The 19,951-nt window shown below is 34.3% G+C and overlaps 1 protein-coding gene across 1 annotated transcript; it reads right to left on the bottom strand.

Annotated features, from left to right (window-relative positions):
• Window positions 1–1,353: 1,353 nt before the first annotated feature.
• LOC132559748 (uncharacterized) lies at window positions 1,354–17,504 on the bottom strand. The gene is made up of 9 exons (XM_060224369.1): window positions 17,364–17,504; window positions 12,637–12,755; window positions 12,178–12,302; window positions 9,041–9,405; window positions 8,133–8,186; window positions 6,711–6,849; window positions 4,772–4,887; window positions 3,750–3,831; window positions 1,354–1,790 (listed from the first exon to the last, which is right to left on the bottom strand). Exons 1-9 carry the CDS (start codon window positions 17,502–17,504, stop codon window positions 1,354–1,356), a joined length of 1,578 nt encoding a protein of 525 aa, XP_060080352.1.
• Between the last annotated feature and the right edge of the window lie 2,447 nt (window positions 17,505–19,951).

Below are 19,951 nucleotides of genomic sequence, written 5' to 3'. Positions count from 1 at the left end.
GTTTCAGGATATTAACTTTCAGGATATTAACTATCATACTTCAGACAAAGTTCCAGGTTATTTACTGATAATATCATACTTCAGACAAGTTTCAGGATATTTACCTGTTATATCATACTTCAGACAAAGTTCCAGTTTATTTACTGATAATATCATACTTAGACTAAGTTTCAGTTTATTTACTGATAACATCATACTTCAGACAAAGGTCCAGTTTATTTACTGATAATATCATACTTCAGACTAAGTTTCAGTTTATTTACCTGTTATATCATACTTCAGACAAAGTTTCAGTTTATTTACTGCTAATATCATACTTCAGACAAAGTTTCAGGATATTAACTGATAATATCATACTTCAGACAAAGTTCCAGGTTATTTACTGATAATATCATACTTCAGACAAGTTTCAGGATATTTACCTGTTATATCATACTTCAGACAAAGTTCCAGTTTATTTACTGATAATATCATACTTAGACTAAGTTTCAGTTTATTTACTGATAACATCATACTTCAGACAAAGGTCCAGTTTATTTACTGATAATATCATACTTCAGACAAAGTTTCAGTTTATTTACTGATAATATCATACTTCAGACAAAGTTTCAGTTTATTTACTGATAATATCATACTTCAGACAAAGTTTCAGTTTATTTACTGATAATATCATACTTCAGACAAAGTTTCAGTTTATTTACTGATAATATCATACTTCAGAGAAAGTTCCAGTTTATTTACTGATAATATCATACTTCAGACAAAGTTTCAGTTTATTTACTGATAATATCATACTTCAGACAAAGTTTCAGTTTATCATGGAAAAGAATTTCTTTCTTACCCTTGAAAGGTCACCGGTACTCACAGAACATTAACGTGTGAAGCGGAAGTCACAAACATGTGTACCAAACGTAAACAGTATAAATTATAGGATAAACAAACTTTTGCCATCGTATTAGCACCAACAAGTGAAAACAAATTATTTATGACGTCATTTTATGACGTTTCAGGCTCAGGCAGTTGTATAGACATAGTTAATGATCTACTAACAATGGACTACGTTACTTCTACTCTTTTGTTTAGCTGTGTTTTCTACTGTTTTGCAATAATGTCTGAAATGAAATGGTCATCTACGCTGACGTAGACCTGAGCGGAAGTGTTTTGTAAGTCATGGTTAAAGACTGCTTCCATAATTTGGTCACAATTTGTATGTTAGACACTGTGTTTCGTTCAGTTAATTTTAATGAAAAAATAAATAACGACATTGATAATGCATATTTACTGGACTTTTTCTGTATTTCGCTGTGACATATTATCATTAAACACGTTGTTACACAGCTCACTGAAAGCCCATTAGTGCTTTCTTTCACTGATGGCTGTTTCCAGATGGTTCCTTTTTACATAATTGTGTGCCTTTCTATACTTCCCAGGACTTAGTCTCTGAAGTGATTTGCCTTCTTCATCATTTTCCTGGACGATGATAGCAGAAGTGTCATTTATTTCTTCCGAGTCTTGGATTCTAATGTCCGGTACAACATGTGGTGTTGATTCTGGAATAGACAGCATTGTCGAACGTCTTGATAGCGTGCCGTCAGAAGGTGTCGCTTTTCCGTCGTCAGAGGAATTGTACGGATCAACGGAATATATTCCGTTTTTTCTGTACAAATGCGGTATGCTGTGACCATATGGTAATGAATTCCCGTCCTCCTGGCTAGTGAAACAATTTAACTTCTTCCGTATTCTGCTTAAATGTATCCGTTTTCTGTCTCTTATAACAAAGCGTGGCATTTCTGTTAAAGGGAAGAATACCATAAATCAAAAGACGTGACAAAATCACAAACATGATGATCTGGTATATTTACCAATACTGATAACTGTCCATTAAGTTTAATTCCTCTCATTGTAAAACTATATTGACTGGCTAAAGAAACGTACCCCCTTACATTTTCATAAATTTATCATATAAATAAGTTATTCTTTAACTTATTGGATAACATGGTATCATCCGTTTTCGCTATTAATTCACGAATGATTTAACTTCTTTAGACAACGCATTGCTTTGTTTGCGAGACTTTAATAAAACACTCAGACTACCATTTTAAAACAAGGAATACAATAAAATGCTCCAAGATTTGTTCTTCGTTATTGATCGGGAAGAAGTGTCCTGTATAGAAATTCAGTGCAAATACTTTTGATTGGGACCCAAAATGTTGTTTTTACAATTGCCTTACACTTGTCTTATAACTGCCGATCGATCTCAAACTGGGCGACCGAAGGATCAGTTCATGAAGATACAAGTATATAATAAAGCCGAATGAGGCACAGGGGACACAAAAAGTAGAAAAAAAGCTAAATACTGTCATGATAAAAGTTCTGTTTACTTTGTAGCTTAACTTAGCTTAAGATTTTAATAAAAAATAAAAAAAAAAAAAAAAAAACTATCACCGATTAAAGAGGTTGCATTTCCTTTGCTTGCCAGTATAATATCTATGTAATGAAATGACGAGTTTCAGCATTTTAACGATACTCATGTGGGCATTGCATACTAACGGGTAAAATCGTAAATCTCTACTCCATCAAAACATAAACAAATCACGTGATCGCTATGTCGTTTGACTACAAAGTGAGGTTTATTGGTGACAAGACTAAACTGAACAATGCTTAATATATATACGAAAATGGTAAGGGACATGCGTGAAGTATTCGAACAGACAAAAGAGTATTCGGCCACAGGTCATCAACGGTCTATAAACGTATCAAGAACTTTTGTAACATTGATCAGACGTCACTACCAGAAATCACGTGGGTTACTTCTCCGGAAATGGCTGACTTGGAATCGGAAACCGAAGTCGAGATATCAGAGCCGCAACAGAACCTGCAGGCAGAATGATAATCAACACATAACCGTGTGTCTATTAAAGTCACATGACCATGCAATGACGTCATCAGTACCCATGCAAGGTGCCCTATTAGTAAACGGTGTTAGTTTAGATACTGCGTTTAATCAAAAGAATTTAAACTGCGAGGCGATATAATGTTGAGCTAACATTCGATGTTAGTATCGATCAGCGTGATCGCGGCTTTGGCGGATCTTGACAATGTAAAGCACCCATAACCATTATTATATTGATACTTCCGTACATGCGTCTGGAAAAGGAAACTCGGCCAGTTGCTAAAAAAACATTCTTTAAACAAACGTTATTTCATAAAAAAAATACACTTATATATGTTTTCCGATCACCAACCATGCACTCATATTACATGATTTAGCATTTTAGCAAACAGAGTATCATTAAATCAATAGTAATGAAATAATATATTCAATATATTTGTAATGTTTTTCAACATACATGATGTACGTGTACCCAAATTCTTTCATGAGAGAGGAATTGAGAAAGAAAAGCGATTTCCAAATGTCAAAGAGGCCGAAACATGAAAATAGATAATGTTATAAAAATTTCACACGTTAATCCCTCGTGTTGGGCAATTTCTGTGATTCCATTTGTGTGAATTTCTCGGTGGAAAATCATCATATTGAAATATCCTCTAGTATAATTGAAACATAATTAGTGATTACTCTATCACTAACGAGTCATAGAAGGGCGAAACAACTATTTCTTTCATTACATATATTACAGTATATATAAAGAAATATGTTACTATATGTAAGGTAATGTAAACAACACAATCCTAGGAGAAAAAGAGAACATTATATCTGGTTGATGTCACGTGACCATCTTTTATCTTACCACATCCGGCTGTTTTCTCTGAAATTTTTGACATAGGGATCCCTTCACTGATACACAGATCTCTCAGTATCTTGTTGACATTCTGAAATAAAGAAATAATAAACAGGTTCTTACTTATCCTTCGATGGAGTGTCAAAATGCTTATTTATGAACTATGTTTCAAATTCAAACATAAAGGCCATTTGTCTGTAAGTGTCACATTTTTGTATTCCTAGTGTAATCCTATTAATGATAACTTGACCTCTGTATAAAGGTCACCTGTCTTTACGTGACGTTTTGTTTGGTTTCCAATGTAATGCCATTAATAGTAATTTAGTGTCTAAAGGAAAGCCTTCTCTCTATAACGACATTGTTCCCTTCAGAGACATTCACATTGATACTGTATAGAGAACGAACAATATTAAATTTACAATAGAACTACTGAAGGGACAATTTAGGTTTTTGATTTTATCATATTTATGACTCAATATTTTCAGTTGAATTATAAATCATATCACCTAAAATTACAGAACGATACTCATGTAAACAATTCATGGCATTACATTGACAAAATATCAATAGATTTCTCAGTGTTTCTATTTAACGGAGACAACATGAAGTCGACTAATGTGTCATCATGTGACGAAGTTAATGTATCATATGTAACTACGTATTGGCATACCATTGTTATCTCCCTTGCTCTTTTTAGAAGATTTCAATTTTAAATTCGATATGAATTTCAACAATATCTAGTGGTTCCCCATAGAGGGAATTTACATTGAATTTTGCTTCGTCAGTACTCAGGTAAGTCTTCATATAAAATTTGGTGAAATGAAACTAGAACAGGGATTCCGGATACCGTATCAATAACGTTTTCTATATAGTGTTTAGCGTGTTGATAGGTACACTGGCAGCACATGGCATGATCGTAGTTCGATGTTCCACCTACGGAGCTATTCCAGCAATATTAATACAAAATATATTAACTATATTTTGAAAAACAAATAAACAAATACTGCGCGCGCATGTTTAGATGATAACACCTTTTGATATTTGAGGTTTGACTCCGCCTCTTCATATTTCTCCTCCACCGCTTTTTTCTCTGTGTAGATCATTTTCAGCTGGAGATGTGCCTCATCCATCACCGCCATCACCAAACCTCAAATAACAAAGTATGAGTAAATTCAATTGTAAACTCTAGTCATTTATATTGACAAAGTTTTGACAAGTTTGACGTGTAAAACAGTAACGCTAACAGATGAGATGAAGACGAGCAGAGAATATATATACAGTCAAACCTCGTTAACTCGAAGTCGATGGGACCACGAGTTATCCGAGTCTTCGAGATAGCCGAGTTCATGAGTTTTGGTGCAAAGATTTTTAATGTTCCTGACGTTCCTTGTACTTTTTGTCACTTTTTGGCTATATACGAGCTTGATGTAGATTCCGGTAATAAGCAAACATATTTTGTTCTTGATCGTTGAAAAACCAGAATTGATAATTAAATTAGGTGCAGTTTGCTTATTATTATTATTATGTCGATAAAGTATTTGCTGGGATGCCGAATTCTCTAGCAATGTCAGATTTTGACCTGTCTCCCTTTTCCACGGCTAATATCGCTCTGTACCTTGTCTCGACTGTCTTCGTCTCTATCTTCCTCTTCACGCCGGTCTTCGCCCTATCACACCTTTAAACCGGGTCCTTCGTTGGATTGCTCAATTGACTTCGACATTTCGAAACGGGTATGATTTCGGTGAGAAACACCCATGCTTTTATCCCTCATGACATCTCCTCACTAATTCTGCCCTAAGTACTTCGACGCTAATTAAATAATTGTTTCACTCATTTGTCGGTTTAATTGAGCACAGGTGACCGTTTCATGCGTACTCCTGTAAAAACATTAAGCCTAGTACCGGGCCAGTGTTGTGATTGTTTTCTATAGCTTAGTTCCGCTTCACTGAGTGTAAACACAGGTCGGTGTTTGTTATGGCTGACAGACACGGAAATTACGCAATGTGAGTAGAACTTCACTTTTTATCGCCGATATCTATATTATAAGATCTAACGGTTACCTTTTATCATTCAATTAAATAACAATAAACACTTTTCTAAAACATGAATATTGTTAATTACAGTATTGTTCATTAATATTCACTTGTAAAGCCTATTGTCGGTAAAATTGCAAAACGGCGTAGCGCATCAGCAATGTAATTGACCGGCACAAAATTTATACTTCGAGTTTTCTCATATTCAGTATATGTTTTGTTGTTGGGACCAAATTTTTACTTCGAATTAACAGAGTTTTTCGAGTTTTCCGAATTCGAGTTTTCCGAGTTTTGATTACTAGAATAGAGAAGATTTTGCCGGGACCGACAAAGTGCTTCGAGTTAAACGGGGTCTTCGAGTTTTCCGAGTTCGAGTTAACGAAGTTCGACTGTATGGGCTTAATCTGAACGCTAATTCTCAATACATAATACACCTTTGTAAGGTTTCGGTTACTGATTTTCATCCAAATTGATGATCACACTTCGGTATAACAAATACTGTATCTATATTGAGACATTTATTGTAAATCAAATAGTCTTTTCACTTTCTCCGCAAATTGGTACAATGAATTAATTAGTATATATACAATGATTGTAAACTACAAACAGAAACTGTACTGAACGCAATACATTCAATGCTAAAAACATTAGCATTTAGATTACGTTAAAATATGTACGTTTACTGTATGTACAGAGCAACACAGTATTGCCTGAATCTCTTTATCAACTTAATCTACGCCTCTACCTAAATCATACAGGATGAAAACAGTAAGGAACTGCCCCTAAATTTAACGATCGTTGAACGTAATGAATTTAAGCCTTAACAGAACAACCCGCAGACAGTCCCATTAATCAAAACCCCGAACTTAACAGTTTAGCAATTAAAACGACACCTCAAACAGACATGTTAAACGTAAACATCACTGAATACACTTACTATTGGCGACCCTAATTACACGCCAAGGAATAAGGAAGGCCAAGGTTTCAACAGCATCCTCCAGGGGATATCCCATGATGCCTTTGATTAAGGCAATATCAATGACAAAGGACGTGACGACAATTAATCCGTCAAACAGCTGTTTAAAACAAAAATATATCTACAATTTACGAATTCAATCCCAGTGACAGTGTTCAAAATAAATTCCATGTTTATACCAGTTTGGGGATACATTTCTTACCGCAATTCAGATACTTGAGTAAAGATATTTTATGACAGGACATATTACCATTGTTCTTTCTATGTATATTAAAAACATAAGGAAAAGGTCATGAATACAAAACATCATAATAGACAACACTGATTGGGTCAGAGAAGAAAATTAGTGACTCTGGTGAAGGAAACAGTACGGAATGTCAACTGCCTTGGATGAATAGCTAGTCCTGATATCAATTAGAATGATTCCATCAAGTTATAGATTCTGTTGATTGAGATAACTGATCGAGGTTCTTGAATATATTGTTTTCTCTTCGTTTCATTGAAAAAGATAAAGAAAATATCATAATTCTGACAAAGTGGAAAAGGAAATTTGATTCTATAATAACGTTCAGTTTCTAAGTTTCTGGTTTTTCTTCAGCTTTGTTTCGATATGTTTGATTTTTAACCGCCTGGCGACTGGCGTTCATGCAGCTTTTTTTTCATAAATTGCAATTACACGTTATCATTAAACAGAAAGTTGTTTTCATTTGATCAAAATTATCCATAGACTACATACAAAAACCAACTAGAAACTTGAGAAACTTGCAATTAAGAACCTGCTTGCAAATTATGATGGATGAAATATATAGAACAAAGAAAAATCTAACACAGGTAAACTATATTTCATATTCCAGTTGATGGAACCTAATTAGCGGAATAGAACAACTGATCACAAAAATCATCTCATGCTAAATATACGGAGTACCATACCTTTGGTTATGTCCAGCAGGACTACAAAACAATGTGTGTTATATCTATCAGAATAAAAAGTCATGTCGTTTATTATGAAAAACATTTATCTAACCAGACAATGAACATGACAGGTACTTTAAGGAAACATTGAAATTCGTTGGTCAACAGAAAAGAAACCATAGTACAAGACCGTCATGAAATAAATATGAAGTACGAGTAGTGAAAACAGAGTATGCTTCAAAAGACGACGAATACATGAAGAAAACAGGTAAGCACATATTCCAGCAAGTTTACGGTCAACAATATCGTTTTATTTAGACTAGGGAAATAATCTGAGATAAAGACTAAGGTGCGACATCTTTTTATGTAGATCAGAATATTCTCATTAAAATAATCTAATGATCATTGAGAAAAAATAATGTTTGGTGTGCGAAGTGATATTAATATGTTAATATCAAAAAATGTACTTACCTCAAACTTTTTCTTGAAAAGAGTTGACCCGTAACAAAATACTTTCAGCAAAGTCTACAACATTTCAGTGTGTCCGTAATAAGATAAATCCAGCTAACAGAGAATTCAACTTCATTATATGAGACAGATATTTGTTTAGAAGTGAAAATCTTCAATAAAAATTATCTAAATTAAATCGTATGTCTTCGTACTTTTCGGACCTATTTATTGCTTTGTTGGTGATTGAGTGCGTACCTGAAGCAAGGTAAAAAGTAATATGAAAAAGGACCATAAGGTATTTGTTTCTTTTAGATCTCGAAATTAATCGATATCGAAAAAATTAAGATTTTATAAAATACCTTCACGCCTCTATTCCCCAATCTTATTGAAAATACAGTCGAACTTTGTTATCTCTAAGTAGTGTAACCCTATTTAATTCGAAGAAACTCCTTGATTCCAGCCAAACTTGATAACAACTTTCAAACTTGATTAACTTTATTAATAACTCGAAATTTCCCCACAGTCTCTAAGACTTCGAAATACTTGGGTTTGCCTTTGTATGTATATTTATATTTGTAATTTCACATATGATTGGTATTGAAGTAACCTGCAATTTTTATAGTGAATATTGAGTATACGTTTTGAAATTGCCAGTCATACTTATCTTGGAAGTTCTAGAACATATGTTCAAAGTAACAACATTTCGTATTACTGAAACTAGTCATGCTGTATTGGAATTCCGAAACTATACTCTCATTAACTACACTAACGTTCAAAGGAAACAAGTATTACTGGAATTGTTAATTTTGTTTATCATCCTAACGATATTTACAGGACAAGGTAAAACAATGATTGTATTGGCCTATTATGAAACTATATATTAGTACTAGAAACAAACCAAAACTCAAAGAGAGAAAATACATGCTTACCAACAAAACAAGAATCCCTAGAATGATTATACTGGCTTTATGAAATGCATGCGCCAGATCTTCGACCAGATGGTGTTTCTGATCGGATTCCAGGAAAGCAGGAAGGTCAGCATTTGTGAAGAAGTCTTTCTGTATTCCCGCCAAAGCAGCCAGTCGTCTACTCCGGTATGAATAAGTCACGTTTGAATTGGTACTAAGATTGAGGTATATATCAGTTGTCTGGTTATATGAAGTGATTACATCAATCACTTTGTTGAATATGTCTGCCACCTCCCCTGTTTCAAGTCCAATGAAAATGGCGGGGAACGTTTGCAATAGAATTGTAGTAAATTTATATAGTAGATCCTCAGCCTCGTGCACCATGTCTGTAAAAGAAAGGAAATAAATAACTAAACAAATACTGAGGATATCATTGGTAAAGTTATCAACTCAAATCACTGACCAGTCCTAAAGGACATTACAGATGTATGATACAGTTTGATTCACAGCTAGCTTTACTCAATCTAATTCTTTTCCTATTGTGATATGAAGCTATATACGTGTTTCATGCTCATTAGATTGTTTGTTGGTTCTGTTGTTGTATACCTTGTTTTCTTTGGAGATTGTGACATTAGTTTTTCGGATTGACCAATAATTACATGGCGGATGTCTTCGATGAAGTAGAAGGCTCTTCCGGAACACTATGTCTTTCTTCTCCTTGCGCTTTTTCAAGAGTTTCTCTGTAAATCTTATTTTGTTTGTTTTGTTCTTAGTTTGCCCTAGTTTATCGAGTTAAGATTATGTTGATGTTGACATGTTGGTATTTTCTTGTTTCTAAATTTTTATTGATGGGTAGTATTCACTTGTGTGTCTTTTGTTCCTTCAATGAACTTTCCTTTCATGTTATGGTTGTCATCGTCATACAACTAAGATCCAGCTGGATAGAAGGTAATTGAATCTGTATAAAATTTCAAATCATTATGTAATGAATAATGGAAATAATGGATTCTTTAGAAGACTCTCCTAAAGTGGCAAGTAAAGTTAAAATTTTGAATTTGTGATGTAAACCAAACGATTTTAATAGGTTTGTGGTTTTGTTTAACGAGACAACATCCATTGACTAAATACATTTATATTTCATACATGCAAACCCTTTCATTAAAACGTTCCTTTCTCTGGTTAGCAAGAGTAGATTATACCTACCCATGCTAAACATTACAGGATAAATTACTGTGATAATGTTTTCGCCTCAGATGGAATACCCCAGTTCACTATAATACACCACACGCAGCTCTGATAAAGTGTATGTCTAGGATGAGCAACGATAGTTTACTACCGTTCAACATATGTACTTTTGTTAGAGTGTATGTCTAGAATTAGGCCCCCTAATTTACTACGGTAAACTATTCATTCCTTTGTTAAAGTGTATGTCTAGGATCAGTTCCCCCCTAGTGTATTACAGTACACAATACGTACCTCTGATAAAGTGTATGCCTAGGATCAGCTCCCCCTAGTTTACTACAGTACACCATACGTACCACTGATAAAGTGTATGCCTAGGATCAGCTCCCCCCTAGTTTACTACAGTACACCATACGTACCACTGATAAAGTGTATGTCTAGGATCAGCTCCCCCCTAGTTTACTACAGTACACCATACGTACCTCTGATAAAGTGTATGCCTAGGATCAGCTCCCCCCTAGTTTACTACAGTACACTATACGTACCTCTGATCAAGTGTATGTCTTGGATCAGTCCCCCAAATTTACTACAGTACACCATACGTTCCTTTGATAAAGTGTATGCCTAGGATCAGCTCCCCCCTAGTGTATTACAGTACACTATACGTACCTTTGATAAAGTGTATGTCTAGAATCAACTCCCCCCTAGTTTACTACAGTACACCATACGTACCTCTGATAAAGTGTATGTCTAGAATCAGCTCCCCCCTAGTTTACTACAGTACACTATACGTACCTCTGATAAAGTGTATGTCTTGGATCAGTCCCCCAAATTTACTACAGTACACCATACGTACCTTTGATAAAGTGTATGTCTTGGATCAGCTCCCCCCCAGTTTATTACAGTACACCATACGTACCTCGGATAAAGTGTATGTCTTGGATCAGTCCCCCAAATTTACTACAGTACACCATACGTACCTTTGATAAAGTGTATGTCTTGGATCAGCTCCCCCCCCCCCAGTTTATTACAGTACACCATACGTACCTCGGATAAAGTGTATGTCTAGGATCAGCTCCCCCCAGTTTACTACAGTACACCATACGTACCTCGGATAAAGTGTATGTCTAGGATCAGCTCCCCCCAGTTTACTACAGTACACTATACGTACCTCTGATAAAGTGTATGTCTTGGATCAGTCCCCCAAATTTACTACAGTACACCATACGTACCTCTGATAAAGTGTATGTCTAGGATCAGCTCCCCCCTAGTTTACTACAGTACACCATACGTACCTCGGATAAAGTGTATGTCTTGGATCAGTCCCCCAAATTTACTACAGTACACCATACGTACCTTTGATAAAGTGTATGTCTAGGATCAGCTCCCCCTAGTTTACTACAGTACACCATACGTACATCTGATAAAGTGTATGTCTAGGATCAGCTCCCCCCCTAGTTTACTACAGTACACCATACGTACCTCTGATCAAGTGTATGTCTTGGATCAGTCCCCCAAATTTACTACAGTACACCATACGTTCCTTTGATAAAGTGTATGCCTAGGATCAGCTCCCCCCTAGTTTATTACAGTACACTATACGTACCTCTGATAAAGTGTATGTCTTGGATCAGCTCCCCCCTAGTTTATTACAGTACACCATATGTACCTCGGATAAAGTGTATGTCTTGGATCAGTCCCCCAAATTTACTACAGTACACCATACGTACCACTGATAAAGTGTATGCCTAGGATCAGCTCCCCCCTAGTGTATTACAGTACACTATACGTACCTTTGATAAAGTGTATGCCTAGGATCAGCTCCCCCCTAGTTTATTACAGTACACTATACGTACCTTTGATAAAGTGTATGTCTAGGATCAGCTCCCCCCTAGTTTATTACAGTACACTATACGTACCTTTGATAAAATGTCTAGGATTACCTCCCCTAGTTTACTACAGTACGCCATACATACCTTTGATAAAATGAATGTCTAGGATCAGTTCCGCTAACACTAAGGCACAGTCTATGATATTCAGCACGACGATGAGAAGTAAGATCTTCTTGCTGTGGAGGATTTGTTCCCCGGATCTCTGTATTCTGTTGAAATTGAAGTCATGATATTTTAGGAAAAAATTACACTTGAAGTAATATATATGATTAACGAAATAGTTAAGGCAATCATCATGAATTATCAAGAAGCTACATGGTTTCAGGGTTTCTGTTGTAATGTATGAGTATTTTTCAGAAATTACGTATTTATTTCCAATGTAAAAAATGTCAATGCACAGACCATATGTGTTTTCCTTCTTTTATGAAATTTAAATTTTTAAAATAAAATGTAATTAGAGGGTTTTTTCTCTATACTTTGGACGAATTAACATATTATATAAAATAAAAAAGTAACATATTTCCCCGGTGAGTTAGTAATTACTTTTCAAAATTTCCCTTGGGCTCTTCGGAGTCCCTCTCAATTTCTTCCTCTAAGTTCTGTGCAATAGTGTCCACAGTAAAAGCTGGCATAGACATCCGTCTGGCGACATTCTCAACAGCCTGTAGAAAAAAATCTCTGATTATTTGTATCATATATCAAATATATTCATGCCTAGAAGATTTGAGTTATGAAGGTTGTTAGTTTATGGTTATGAGTTTTTATGAGTTTATTGATCAACTTGATTTATGAACACGTCCATCACTGTATACAAATCATATAACAGTAATACATTGTTGTTAAAAAGGGGGAAAGTAATACAAACATGTCAATAGAACCTTAATTCAAATTCAGTAGGTGACAATTAGGGTATAACTGGAGCAAAAGTCAGAATTATTGCTGAAAAAAGAAGAATAAAACCACGTATTTCGGACGAGTTAGCGTCTTCTGCTTTGAATGTAATGTATTTATGTACTGTGGAAATTTGGCAAAAAGATAGTTAATATCAAGCCTTCTAAACTAAATGTACAGTTGTGCAATTGTATAAACAACGCCTTAGTTTTAAAATATGTGTATGTATTCTTGTGACAATAGCGCTGTCTGAAACAGAATTGTAAAGCACTTGATGTTAAAACAGTCATCAGAAAACTGGCATTAGGACTATAACATTTAGATATAGCACTGACTTAAAGCTATCCATTAGGAGACTTGTTTAGTAAGATGTCGGTAGTCGATCGCCTCCGGATCAGTTTATGAGTAATACAGATCAAAGGATATTTCTAGTAAAAAGTACAATATAATATCCTTGAGAAAATTTGCTTCAGGTTAGTTTACAAACTACATACCAAAGATGATTTTTGTGAAAATCCACGTTGTATAATCCTGGAGCTCATTTTATGTAGAAACAGTCTAAGATGTACTGAGATTATACGTAACACAGAGCTCTGATGTCGTATAACGACAGTTTATTACACCTCGAGTTCCTTGTGTGCATGTGCATTTAATTTACCATATTTATGAATTCTCCTCAGTGATTTTGACTTACACATTTGTCACAGTAACCAAAGCTACCTGTCATTTACATACAAATGAGAGAGAATGGATCAAGGGTAAGCGATGTAAATGTTCCGTTGAAGAAACATACCAAAAGTGCAGTACACGAAACATTGAAAAAAATGTGGTGCAATATGATTTGGGACGGCAAGCATGAAATGTTTGGAAGCTTTAAACACAATGTAGAATTCTATCAAGTTGAATTTCCATAACCTAAAACATAAGAATATATACGAAAAAAAGGTATTGGGATATATTTACAAGGAAAACAATAAAACTCACCTTGGCGAAAATTATTTTTTTGGATAAAACGCAATTGATATCCGTCCATAAGAAAAAAAAAATAAAGATAGATGTACAAAATCAAATAATTGCAGTAATTTTGAAAAATGTAATTTAAAGATACAAAGTCGTTAAACACAATGATATCAATGGAATGAAAGCAACATAGTCAGCATTGATAGGTTTTCATTTCATTGTACACAAGAGACAGAACTATAGAGAAGTCAGCATTTTTTATTTTATATATTATTTTTGATATTTCATCACTAACTGCTCTATGTACCACAGAGAGCTATATATTGTACACACAAAATAAGAATAATGATCTATCGCAATAAAATGTTCTAAATATTTATACTGCAACATTCAAACGAAAACATTATATTGTAAGATGATGTTCTATTGCCAAAATGTTGGAAAACCATGTTACACGGCGATATTTAAATTGCCAATCACAACTTATAGCATGTTTCAATTAACAACATGTTTTCACGACTTATAACATGTCATGATTTATAACATGTCAAACATTAGAACGTGCTATAACGACTTATAACATGCTATAACAGTTTATAGCATGTAAGCATATCTCATCACGCTGATGAAGGAGGAGACATGCAAGTTCGGTTTAGTATGAATTAAAAACCCGAAGTGCTGTTAAATTATGGATGTTATCATAATTCAAAGTGAAGTAAAGACAAACTTCAATAGGTCACTAATAAGTAATAGCCATGTGTCTAAACAATATATTGGAATTGTGAATGTTGTAGCAAAGTCAATATTTCACGTTTCACGTAATATTTACGTTGAAGAACTCAGAAATGTTTTATCATGAGTAAAATAAACAACAAAATTCCTTTATACTAACAAAAAACTCAAAATCGGCAAAATATAAACACATGCATGGAAGACAAGGGAAAGTTTAGATGTTCCGGAGGAGTAAGCGTATCTTGCTTTATCGGCGACACCCACCATGTAAACCTTGGTCAATCCATGGATGTAAAATGTTTAATCCAACTTAAACTTCCATACTTTCCCAATGTTAAGAAACACTTATTGATACCATGACGATCTGAGTCTGATTCAATCCCCATACTTGAATTAATATCCTTGCTTTCTCACACATTACTAATTACCTACCATAAGTATATATCTGTTACCTCTTGCCATATGCCCTCTTTACTTAATAAACATAACTGCCTAATTCAATTGCCACATAAAATAAGTATGGCCTATTTCAGCATTTATACATGTCTGCTAATAAATTGAGGATCGACAAGTGCAAAAATAATCAATGGATATATGATATGTGAATAAGATCTTAAGTGTTTTTCTCCTGCTAAGAATCACGGTTGTTAAACACTATGTGAAACGCAATTTCATACATAAGTAAGACGATTTTTTAAAATTAAAGTCTTTCATCGTAAATGACCTTGAAGAATTTTGAATGGTGACGACATTTAAAAATCAAATGGCTATAGTTTAACTCAATACACGTCTAGTAATGTTGTTACCTTACAATTTACCACATATACAAAAACAGGATTAACCGTACATGGAGTTCTCATAACGTAGTTTTGTTATGATGTAGGCTACGATTTGCTGTGTAATTTTCTTTAACATATTTTATTATGATATCAGCTAAAGGTACTGTGTACTGTGATTTATATGACAGATGTCAACAATGAAGTGGTTACGCTTGTATATCACATTGGGGACTTTTTTCCTTACACATTTATCTGTATCTTGACCTTGTACCTTATAACGGTGTTTTCAAACGAAATAAACTGTTTAAATGAGGTAATGCCAATGTATTTTTCGTCCTACAGACAGCTCGTATGTCTGCATATTCTTTAATTGGATAGTTCAGAATAAAAACACCTCTTTTAAAAATTACAACCGAGTACAAAAAATTTTAAGATATTGAAGTGGTTAACGGATCTCCTATTCTATTTCCACTTGTGTCTTAAGGGATTTATGTTTTCAAAACTTGTTTTCTAAAGGAATTTCTAACAGCTGGACATTATCACAAACATAGAAGGAAGAAACAGCTGTATGATTTAGAATTATCTATTATTACTGATACACGGAATATGAATGCATTTTATCTAGTACTGGATCGATATTAAAGTTGAAACAGATGTTGGATGAATAGAATGATTGTTTCTGTATCTATCATATCTGTAACGTGATTCACGTAAAAGCTGGTCCTTACAAGTGTGAGTATGATGTTCTGCTTCAAGATACACAATATATTCTCATCCCAATATCAAGGTCAAGTAAATTAAAATACTTTTGTAGTTATTTGCGTGTTATTATATGAAGATATCGTATTTTATTTATGTTTAAATATTTCAACTTTCCGACTTTTCCTACCAGTATATATATGTAGAAGGAACTGCAATTTCGTAATGTAAGTATTCAATGTTATATTGAAAAGAAAGTCGGTCAAATATGGAATTTCACTTTGTAAATGAACATAAATCTTTATCTATACCAGAACTTTATCAGGACAACGGTTAGTGCTTCAAGAAAAATTAACAATAAAGATCTCAAAATAAACATCAATTATATTGTATATAGTCCAACTTCTATGCATTTTGTGAGTAAAATATTGATTTCTACAGATGAATAAATCGATCCGATCATGTGCCATAGTTTATTTTTACATGAGTCTCAAAGAAACCTAGCATTATCGAATGAAGCGAAGAAGAATTCATCATTCTTCATTCTTAAAATTTTAGAAATATTCTCTAGTAATTCTAGCAATTATATTTAAAACACAAAACTTTATTTGGAGACAGAACATTAGTTTGAAAGTATTGCACACGTACAAAAACAAAAGCGGGTGAAAAGCAATTATAAATACTGATTTAGAGTTACATATAATATAGTAATATAATCAATAAAACCACGCCGCTATTGTAACCTTCTAGGGCTAGTCAGTGATGCTAATGGCTGGCCTAACATAAGTTTTCTAAGATCTAGACTTGAATTAGATTTAGGGAACTTAATAAACTTAATATATCCTTTCCGTCCTACTGAGTCCTGCCTATCACCCACTTTCGCCAACCATGTCATTCACCGACTCTCCGTCAAAATTCCTCCTTAATTATTCCAGCTATATCACAAATTTCCCTCCATCCTTCTTCTGCAATAACCATCACTGCCCTACCTCTCAATCCTTCCATTCACATCATATTCGCCCTCTCCCTCTCGCCATGCCTATTGCCTGAAGAAAACAGTACAGCAAAACAGCAATAACTAAACCACATGTTCTATTGCATAACGCACATATATGGTAATGGTGGTGATATTGTGTTGTGATGTATATATGTATATAACAGAAAGATTGATGTACAAGTAAGCTATGATATTGTTATATTTTTACTGACCAGCACGGCACGGTGGGCGTATGACGTCCGCCTCCTATCCATCCGGCAGTGTCCAGGCCTGGGGTAGTTTGGATCATCCTGAAACTGTTGATTGTTACCATTCTGAAGGTAGAATTCTTGTTCTTCCTCCTCGTCTTCCATCTCACCTTCACTTTGGATACCTCTGTTAGAGAGGAGTTCTATCTAGGACAAATTCCCCAGCAGTTTGAACTGGTGTAGTCGCCCGCTCCACTAACCTGACATAATAATTATTTAAAACTTTGATGTAATGCAAAAGTGACACAATGTGAATTCATAAATCAACTGTTTCTAACATTTCGCATTATCAATAACCTATGTCTAGTGAACATCAAAACGTGATCTTCAACCCTATCTTTTCCCATAAAATGTCATTGAAAATGATTATATCGCTCTCACGACAACTGCCAGAATGCCAAAAAAGCTCGTACTTTGTTTTCATTGGCGGGTATCGGCCCTAATCTGTTGTACTGAGGCTTTGTATACATACTTGTTGGCGACAAACAGTGTTTTGTTAGTGGATATCGCGTGCTGGTTTTGAATATCACATGAAACCAATCGGCCAGTAAAAATACTTTATCGACCATTGCAATACCCTCGGGCTTATAATTTAACCTGTCTGCAAAGACAACCTGCAGTTTTACTTTGAAAGATTAAGGGGTGAGAATTAAACTACCAGAGAGTGGCAATTAGGCTGACAATATGTTTAAAATCAGTGACAATTTATTCAATTCCCTAAAGGTCATAAACTTTGAGATTGCTCTGATAATACCAAAAAGGATATATATAAGGTGTTACTTTCTCCCGAGATAGAAAAAGCTTATTCATTATGGACCGAAAATCGTTTAAATTTGTCTTTGATGAATGAAACATTTGACATACCAAAATATGATATCAGCTAAAAGGATGGCATGGCGACAAATCAAAACGAATAAATATAAAACAAAAATTCGGATGGTCGCTGTGTGGTAGTAGATCTCTTATTATCATTACCATGGTTTGAATGCCAATCTTACTCTTGTTATGCTAGATGTAATTAGAACATGAATGGTTCAGTTTCAGTAAATAATCAACGTGACTTAAAAACAAAGGAAAAAGAAATTATCTATGTTAATTATGGAAATAAAACAGCGCTTTAATAATTAAATATCACTCGTGGGAACATATTAAAGTCATTACAATGGTGTAAATAGTGATTCTTAATATAAAAACAAAGTCAATGGAATCATTTCATGTTTACAATTTACATTATTTGTATTCGTATCAATTAATGTATCACTTATTCAATAAATTTATCTTGAAAAAAATGTTTTACTTGTACGCTGAGAGAAACGGCTGAGAAATTCATTTGATGAAAAGTCATTTTTGTCAATGTGTCATATTCAGTATGAAAAAATCAAATCGGCCGTACGAAAAATCCTTTATGTCACACTACATCCTGAACATTGTGTAAAGACACACAGGTAAATAGCACTTTTAATACAAATTAAGAATTAGACAAACCAGTGCCAAACAATACATAAAACTGCATCATAAAGCTGTTTTGTCCTTCTGGAAATCGTCAATGATGATAAGGACCTAATTTTTTTGCCTAAGAGGCGATCTAGGAAAATCAAATGTGATCAAAAATCCAAACCTGGACCGTGCCAATATTGGATACTGATGGCCTAAATTGTGAAGCTTATGTGACGACTGAGATAAATCCAAAGTGATCGAAAGAAAAGTCAAACATTTGAACGGGAAGGTTAAATTAGGTTAGAAAACAAATACTGTTTTATAGAAATATTTATCTCTGTTATACCTTATTGGTTTATCGATGTTATCAATACACGAAAATCAAGCAAAACTATAAAAAGGTAAAAGTCTGTGTAATCTACTCCAGGTAAGGACACCTGACAAGTGTTTCACCATTTGCCTGTATTTGTTTAATTGGAATCTATTTAAATCAATTTAAGAGATAGGCCTCCAACTACCAGTATAGAGTCGAGTAAATTGCGCTCCGCATTAAACAATGTAATTTTTCCACTTTAGGTTTTGAAGTAATTTCTTATTTGCTTGCTCTTACTTTCACTAATCGAAAATACATATTTATTTGCATCATAAACAAATATAGTATGCAGGTTCATAAAATAAAACAAAACATATTATTTTACTCTATCTATGAAAAGATCAACTTAAAGCCAGTCAAAACATACAGTTAAGTGATCACATGTGTAAACTCCAGGTAACACGAGCACAAGTCCAGATAACCTTACAAAACATTCCCTTTCTTTTACATATACATACATGTATCACCAGCCTGGAAACCGCATGGAGTGATAAGACATCTTAAATCATCGCATATATACAGAAGTGTCTGTCCACAGCACATGTAAATTATTTACGCCAAGTTAGGCCTTTGGGAACAGTGCTTGATAAATTACAAAAACATCACACAGCACACTTGTGAAATACTGTCTTTACAAAGTATCGATAGAATGTTGACTGTTAAAGGCATTAGTCACGCGGACACACTATTGTGGAGACATGTACGGCATGTAGCATATCAACAAGCACCTGTGCACACAAGG

Source organism: Ylistrum balloti, unplaced genomic scaffold, assembly GCF_031769215.1.
Source record: "Ylistrum balloti isolate Yb309-2 unplaced genomic scaffold, AGI_CSIRO_Ybal_v1 Utg370964, whole genome shotgun sequence".
Classification (NCBI taxonomy): Eukaryota; Metazoa; Mollusca; class Bivalvia; order Pectinida; family Pectinidae; genus Ylistrum; species Ylistrum balloti.
The sequence above is the reverse complement of the archived record's forward strand: the minus strand, read 5'-3'. Positions and strand labels throughout refer to the sequence as shown.

Coding starts and splice junctions, on each gene's coding strand:
- LOC132559748 (XM_060224369.1), bottom strand. CDS start 17,504: ATGGAAGACGAGGAGGAAGAACAAGAATTCTACCTTCAGAATGGTAAC. Junction 12,756..17,363: donor ACGCCCACCGTGCCGTGCTG/GTCAGTAAAAAT, acceptor TTTTTTCTACAG/GCTGTTGAGAATGTCGCCAG. Junction 6,850..8,132: donor TTTTCAAGAAAAAGTTTGAG/GTAAGTACATTT, acceptor TGTTTTAAACAG/CTGTTTGACGGATTAATTGT.